This window comes from Rhipicephalus sanguineus, chromosome 6, assembly GCF_013339695.2.
Source record: "Rhipicephalus sanguineus isolate Rsan-2018 chromosome 6, BIME_Rsan_1.4, whole genome shotgun sequence".
In the NCBI taxonomy this organism is placed as follows: Eukaryota; Metazoa; Arthropoda; class Arachnida; order Ixodida; family Ixodidae; genus Rhipicephalus; species Rhipicephalus sanguineus.
The window spans coordinates 51,380,792-51,389,227 of NC_051181.1; the positions used below are offsets into that span (position 1 = coordinate 51,380,792).

At 43.0% G+C, this 8,436-nt stretch overlaps 1 protein-coding gene across 1 annotated transcript in view; it reads right to left on the minus strand.

Annotated features, from left to right (window-relative positions):
• Positions 1–7,124, minus strand: part of LOC119395772 (nucleolar protein 8) — a 64,607-nt gene extending 57,483 nt beyond the window's left edge. The window contains exons 1-4 of the mRNA XM_037662776.2: positions 6,766–7,124; positions 5,857–5,935; positions 5,090–5,150; positions 3,126–3,332 (exon numbers count right to left, since the gene is read on the minus strand). Coding sequence (XP_037518704.1) covers positions 3,126–3,332; positions 5,090–5,150; positions 5,857–5,935; positions 6,766–6,952 — 534 coding nt within the window. The 5' untranslated portion in view covers positions 6,953–7,124. The remainder of the gene's footprint in view (positions 1–3,125; positions 3,333–5,089; positions 5,151–5,856; positions 5,936–6,765) is intronic.
• Between the last annotated feature and the right edge of the window lie 1,312 nt (positions 7,125–8,436).

Genomic DNA, 8,436 nt, shown 5'->3' on the forward strand with positions numbered 1-8,436 from the left:
TTGTGCCAAGGAAGTGCTTATTTTGAAATAAAATCACGTTTTAGTGGTCCGCATCGTGTTAGCGCAATTCAAATCACCCGCCTGAAAGCAGTCTTTCTCACGTCACTGTTGCCGTGCCCAACGTTGCCTGCCTTTACTGCGCAATGGCGTGCACTGGCGGCTTGCACCATTCAGGCATCTGGCAACATCACATGCATGTGGCATTTTGTCGAACTTTCTGTCAGAGCAACTTTCACGAGCGCGCAAAACACACGCGGCAGTACGCAATACCGAAACTACCACTGACACGCAACCGCGTGAGCGAAGCAGGGCGCCGGACGAAGTGCAGATCGGCGAAAACAGAGCCTTTGAACCACGCGTGCCGTTCCCCATGGCAACGCCAAAGAGGTTCTTTTTTTCATGAATCAAAAAGAAACGAACAAGCAGCATTTTATCACATCTCTTGCACGGAAGGTTCTTTTTTTATTGCAGCTAGTTTATTACGAGGGATTAATTGTAGTCGGACTCTCCCACGTCATCTTTATCACTTCCAAAATGTCCCGCTCGTGGCGCTCATCGTGTGATACACTTAGCTTAATTTCTCGGTAAGTAGGGTACTGCTGTTGATAATATTGCCATTTTAGATGTTGTCATACATTAAGCTTTCACTCTGACATAAATTGTTATTTGCCTTTAGTGTCCCTTTAAGAAGCAGGATAGTGAAAGGCACCACACTGCTTATATGCACTTCTGGCACTTCTACAGGTGCACAGATAGCTCACTGACAATCTTCACAGACCTTGGGAGTAAACGCCTAGACAGGTTCATGAGGCACAATTGATGTTACCTGGTGTTTACTCCAGAGGTCTATGAAAAGTGTCCGCGAGCTGGTCGAAGTGACAAAAGTGCACATAAGCAGTGCGCTGTCTCACACTGTCTTGCCCTGAAGAACGAGCCAGTTGGGCTCCGAAATGTCATAATTTAAAATAAATTTTGCTTTCAGTATTCCTTCTACTCAATTTGTATGTCCCTAACTACGCAGATATCTGCCAAATGTTTACCTTTGATTTGAAACCCACACACATTTTAGCTGTGCTCTTTTTGCTTACATTTTGCCCATCGCTCACATCAGCACTAAGCACATCATTAGCCGAAAGAAGAAAAATCATTAGCTGTGAAGAAGATGTGGCACTTTTCACACACATTAAGGGGGGACACTGCTCTTAAAATTTTTTTCTCATTTCTTGATCGATTTTGATGATACTTGGTGAGTTTATGTATATTTGTGTGCTGATTTCAAATATGCATTTACTTTTCTAGTATAACCAGTAGTTCCTAAAATACAAAATATTTCATGTGCCTTTTGGGGAGGCAGATTTTTTTTCAACAAAGAGAGTTACAAAGTAAGTCAGCATATCACAATAACCTGTAATCAGAACTGAGTGCAACGAAACAAAAATAGATGTTCTAAGCCCATTAGAACAAAAGTTACAATATGTTGAACATTCACGAGTGTGTCAATTTCAAGCTGCGATTTCCCTCGCGAATGTTCAACATACCATAACTTTTGTTCTAATGGGCTCAGAACATCAGGTTTTGTTTCATTGCACTCAGTTCTGATTACAGGTTATTGTGATATGCTGATTTACTTTGTAACTCTCTCTGTTAAAAAAAAATCTTCCTCCCCAAAAAGCACATGAAATATATTGTATTTTAAAAACTGCCGGTTATACTAGAAAGATAATTGCATATTTGAAATCAGCACACAAATATACACAAACTCACCAAGTATCATCAAAATTGATCAAGAAATCGATCAAGAAATGAGAAAAAAAATTTAAGAGCAGTGTCCCCCCTTAAAGAGATGCTAAAGGCAAACAGGTTGACACGAACTGTTAACATACAACTACAGAAACCTAGCAATGCTTACTTGATGCCAAGGAAATGCAAAGCTTAAGAGAAAAATCATGTTTTAAGGGTCCACATGCCCTTAGTGCTATTTGAGATGCCCAGTCCGGAGTGAGGAGTTGAGTTCTTATATCTCATTGCTGCCCTTTACTGCCCTCCAGCCGGCGCTAGAGCTCCTTGCGTAAAACACATCGCATCTGCATAAATGACATTACATAGGAGTAATGAAAGAAGGGAATTCTGAGGGCTTGTTTCTTTGACATAACCTTAACGAAAACCAACAGATGGAAGGCAGAGGGGAAGTTAATTTTACTGTACTAATTATGTGAAGAAAGTAAGGTGGACGAAAAGACAGCTTGCCGCCTTCCCAGGTTTGCATGCCCATAAATACCCGATAAAGTGGACGAGGGGACAGCCGCCGCCATAGCTCAATTGGTATGGTATGGTATGGATAACTTTATTGATCAACTGGTAGAGCATCGGGCGCATTATCTGAAGGTCGAAGGTTCGGTCCCTGCCAGTGGCAAGTTGTCTTTTCGTCCACTTTTCTTTCTTCACATCGCCGCCACAATTACTACAACACACTTACAACAGTACAATTAACGTCTTCTACAACGTCATTGGCTTCATTATCTGTTGGTTTTCATTAAGAATACATAGAAGTGCCATTTTCCTTTACTTTCAGTTAGGTGAGAAAAGCCAGGGCGGCACTGCGCGATAACAAAGACTACTGAAACACAAGTGCATGGGCAGTGTAAAGCCAGGTAAAAATTGAAAGTTCTCTGTCACTCACGTCGTTGTCGAGGGTGATGCCTAAAAGTCTTTTTTTAGAAGAATCAAACAGAAACACATGGGTAGCATTTCATACCGTCTTACAATGCACTGAAATTTTCTTTTTTTCTGATTGCTGAAGTACTTTTGCAACGGAATTATACTGTAAAATTGCCATGTCACGGGGCTAGGTAGTACTAAAATGTCCCGCTGGAGTCACAGTTCATGTCCTTCATTTACCTTAATTTCCAGACTGTTAGATACTATTGTCGATAGTATTAATGTTTCAGACATTCTCAAACATTAATCTTCCACCATGACGTTGACTGTCATTTGCCTTTAGTGTCCCAAAACATCTGAGCAATCATGCTGAGCTGCTCTGAGCAAATGCAGATAGCAAAGGTTGTATCAGAGACACAGGAAGCATTAGAAACGCTAGATGTACCAAGCATTCCAATAAAACTCACCTTATGTGCCATGGTGGGTGTTCGAGACGCCCTGCTGTCTTGCAACGAGCCCCCATCAGACTCGTTGTAGATTTCCTTTTTAAGGCGTGCCGAGGTTCTGTCCGACCAGTCGGACTTTTCTGGCTTGAAACGTGCAGAAGATTTATCTGCCCAATCCGGCTTCTTAATCTTGATCTCAGCGGGTCTTCTGAGATGAGCTGGCTCTGCCTACGGCACAAACGAGCAGTCAAGGATCCTCAACAAACTGAATGGTGATGAGATTGTTCTGCCACATTTCATTACTGTTACAGGCATTTCTTTCACCACATTATAGGCACCTCGTAGAGCAAGTTGTGAACAGGAACATGAGCCAACCATGTTGCCTATTCAGACATGGCACATAAAAAAAAAGAATCTAACACATGAACCGCTAAGAATGACTGCAGCATGACAGAGACGGCAACATTACAGCATTACCACAGCAGTGACATCGCAGGCCGTGAACAGGTAAGATTCCCAAACTCGCGTAAGAGTCCCAAAACGTATAGGGGTTGACAAGTGCCGTTTTCAACCTTGGATATAACAGAGTGACACTGATCTGGGAATATTCAATGTACAGGAGCACAATGGCAGAAAAGCACACCAGACAAATGTAGCTCTTCTTTTTACTTTCGAGGTTCTTGTCATATGCTTGCAACAATAGCGTGAATGCGTAATGGCACAGAAACGCAATGCCCGAAACCACATAATCTATTCATTAAAATGCCGGAGCTTCTAGCACTTTAGTGCATGAAGTGAGAAAGTACAACTTTCTCTAGCCTTGCAGCCTTGAAGTTGCAGGTTCCTCGGGTTTAGACCTGTATAAGGTTTGCATCACACCAGCCAAATGTTTTTCGACTCTGCTAAAGGTTGTTGAGCCACTCGAGCACCAAAGCAACACATGCACCATCTACAGTCAGTTACAACCTGAGAAAAATATCGGGTCCACCCGAAACCACACCTATCTCGCACAAATACAATTTCCACAGATTCACCGTAAAGGGAAGTTTCATTTTAAAAGTAACTCGTACGTAAAGTCAAGGACAACAACGAACAGGACAACAACGAACACACAAACACAAAGTGCACGTTTCAGAATCATACACTTAAGACATTGTAATAAAGCACTGCTCTTCTATAAGCATAGTCATTATAAAGGCAACACAAGCAGGAACACGTCTGTGCACATACTCAAGGTGATCGCATATACACAGACGAGAGTGGGAAGACAGCTAGTGCAGAACTAGTGGAAATTCCAGTCGTCCGTTCCTTAGTTTAAAGAAATGCCTGTGCCATCACCACAGTAAAGCTTCCTCACCGTGTTCTCCTAGCTGGTGTTCCAGGTAATTCTAAATACTTAATTATGTTTGCTTATTGTATCTTAAACAAGTACTTTTACGCATTTAAGAGAGTGGAATCTTACTATACAGACACACATTTGTGCTGCCGGTTTTAGACAGAAAACCGTGAACACTGACAAATTCTGTCACCGATTCCAACATCTGTACTCAGCGGAAGCTAACATTTCAGGCAGAAAAGACAAACTTATTTGCTAATATGTCTAGTATCCACACAAGCAGTGACAAAGTACTTGCGCTTCAAACGAAAACCTGCTTGTATGACTCTCTTGCAGAAACGAGGGTCAGGCGCACCAGGGTGATGTGGGTGGAGCTTATATTAATTCTCATGTTACAACTGACTACAGTTAATTAGTGCCTTTTGGTCACAACAAATACTCGGGTTAACGTACAAACTTCTGAGAAGCCAGCACAAACCAATATGAATCCAGCACGAAACAATATGAATTGATGAGTAATTATTCATACTGTGTGCAAAAATGAATAAACAAGTGATGATGAAAGTGTGATTGAAATTAAGATAGTTGAGAGTACTTTCCATGATAAGCACGACACTGAGAATTCATTTGACAGTCAAGGCAAGGATACGGAATCTGAGGGGGCGTTGCCCGTGTCCTGGGCAGAACGAGCCTTGGCTTCACGCTGAATCCTGTAAACAAAACATTTCCATTCATGGACCCAGCTAACTTGACACCTACTTTCACACTTAATAAGGATGCAGGCACATACACAAACTATTATTAGCAAAGTCTGAAGAAGACAGCCATTACTTTTCCAGGAACACCCTTTAAGCCTGGTCAAACAAATTACGTAAACTGAAATGCGTACATCTACCCTTCGTTCCTCCACCTGTGTGACTGGTTTGATATGCGCCGTGCTTCAAGAAAATGCAGCTGTGAACTTTAAGCGGCTTCAGACAACGAACATCAAACAAGGACAAATATTGTGCTCTTTTTGTGAACAAATAAGGCATCGTAAAATCATCCCTCATGGCAAGCAACCACTGCCGGGAATCGAGCATGCGACCTTGTGCTCGGCAGCGAAGCTACCTACCGTATTCAAGCAGTGCCGCGCACTTTCTTACAGTACTGTATATTTATCATTTCATAAGTGATGTGACCTGGAGGCTGTCGTATCGTTCATTTGGTGTGCATCCTACCAGTGCTTCCCGTCAGCCACATCTGTTGGCGGCTGGAACTCTGGCGGTAAGTTTCGCTAGAGTGACTCGATTCCGCTGCACAAAAGTACTACTTAATCACGTCACCACCTACGTTGCTAAACTCCACCTTATCTCGTGTGTTGATAGTAAAATTATGCATAAACCATAATTTGCCTGCAACATTTGAGTGCCTTACCTTTGAATGTAGCTTTCCTTGGCTACTTGCACAACAATGGCAGTGCCTTTCCATTTGGCACTGTTGTAAGTTTTAATGCCTGCAGAAAAAAAGTAATAATAACAGTGATGGAAGTGCTGCTCCAATTCCTCCAAACTGTGATTTTTGTTAGTAACTGCTCCGAAACAGCACTGAGGAAATGTAGATGAGGCACTTTAATCGTGTGACCAACTCGCAAGCCCTAAGGAAACCGAAAACAATCTGTATACTATCATCCTTGTATGCAGCTTTATCGGCTCTGATCTCATTTACGCAACAAGAATTGGCATATCAAGGATATAGCTCATTTAACTGTTTTCTTCTTATTCTTTTTTCAACTTGAAACGCTGGTTACTTTGGTGAAATGTGAAAATGACTAAGATTGCTTTGATCTCATGCTGCTTTGGCAACAGTTATACGTGACCGTGGTTACTTTTATAATGTGGTACTCAGCTTTACCGGTTTGATCTAATTTCTGCCACAAGTACTGGAATTTTAAATATGTAGCTCATTTCACGGCACATTCGATAACCAACAATCTTCTTAATTGTTTTGTTTCTTGCAATTCACGCTGGTTGTTGTCTGTGAAATATCTTTCATAATAAATATTAATATTTATTGGACGCCTTGACAATGCTTTGAACTCCAGGAGTTGTATGAGATATTTTGCCATCTGCTCAAACACCAATAGCTGCTCCAGAACAGTATTTTTTCTGCTCGGAAAACAGTTATGGCTGCTCCGAAGCGCTACCTTTACTGCTCTGAAATTAGTTCCAACAAGTAAAAAGTCACTTCCATCACTGTAACAATAGCGAGACGGTAACACGGAAGAAACGAGACGGTAGCGTGGGAGGAATGGGACGGCAACAGGCATGAAACCGTATATCTCACAGTTCACGAGGTTCTCTTGATCGATGTTCAAGTCGAGGTAAGCGAAAGTCTTGAAAGGCTTTCCCGACTCGTCCTTCTTGGTGTGCAGCTCGACATTTTCGACTTCACCGAACCTCGCGAATTTCTCCCTAAGATCACCGTCAGTCACAGAGGAACCGAGGTTGCCCACGAAGAGACGCTTCTTCATCGCGGTTGTTTACGCTTGGGGCGTTGTCTCGATGTTGGACGTCGCTTTCCAACAGGGTTTCCTGCACTTTCAAACGTGTCAGGTCACAATCACACGACTGTGCAAGCTTGAAACTGCCATACACCGCCACAGAACGCGACTACACGTGGAAAACGATGCGAGGCGCCATGTTTACATTGATGACGTCTTGTGCGTTGCTAGGCGACAGTTTTCATTGTACGACCAGTACAACGGCTTATTACAAAGTTTATTAAACGTAGTTGTATATGAAAAGTGATTAGTTGCTGTTCTGTTAATGATAATTGTTTTGTAATTGCGTAGTTGGTCATAATGACGTCAAATTTTTACAGGCGCGAATTTTGAAAAGGTGAAATGCGCGCAGGAGTACGAGTTCGGCCACATTGCGAATAGATTGATACAACGAAGTTCTAAGCATGGCATGGAAGAATAAGAATGATTCATGCCTATGCCTGAGTACAATACGTACCAAGCAACTGCATGCCGGGCGTCAAGCCTTCGATTAAACACTCGAGCTCATCAGAGGCGTAGCCATAAATTTTTTTCGATGGGGTTCAATCGTACTTTATGTATGTTCGTGCGTGCATTTGTATGTGTGCGTGTATATATACGCAGGCGAAATTGAAAAATTTCGGGAGGACATTGATCCCCGCCCCCCTTGGCTACGCCCCTGGAGCTCATTTTCGGACACTTCCCCCTTGACGACGGACTTCGCACCAAGCATGCAGCCTTTGCCAGGATAAGCGCGAAGGCAAGAAGACCCCGCCAGAGCACAGGATGAACGCTTACTGTAAACACAACAACATTGTAAAATGTTGCTGATGTAAATATTCCACGGCCTCCGAGATTGCGCGCCGGTGCGCAATCTCGGAGGCTGTGATATTGCAAATCAGTTCTGCGGAATCCCGCAATCTGGCAGGAGGCTTGAGAAAGACGTCGGAGCATGTTTTGATTGAATGTGGAGACATTCACCCAGCTGTACGTTTGGGCACGAGCCTATATGTAGCCTTGGACTTTAGGGACAGCATTGGAAAGCTGAACACACCCGCGATTGAAATAAGTAAGAGACGGTTAGACTATTGGTGGCAGAAAATTAGAGAGAAAGGACAAAATTAAGTAGTGGGAAAATAAGGACATACTGCCGTAAGAGGCAGAGAATAGGGCTGTGAATTCACGTGTTTTTTTTTTCTGTAGTAAGATAGATTTAATGGATGGATGGATGGAAAAACTTTATTTCGTCAGAAAACAGTTGGGGACGATTCCGTGTTAGATGGCCATCAACCCAAGGTTGACGGCGACCTGTGTGGCCCACTCCACGACCCTTGTCTGGACGACTGGGTCTGAGCTGATCAACACGGCCTCCCACTGCTCGAGAGAGGGATCACGCATAATATCCGCCGGTGGCGGCACCATGCTACAAGGTGTGCCGACACTGGTGTTAGAGGACGGACGTGTTTTTCGTGGGC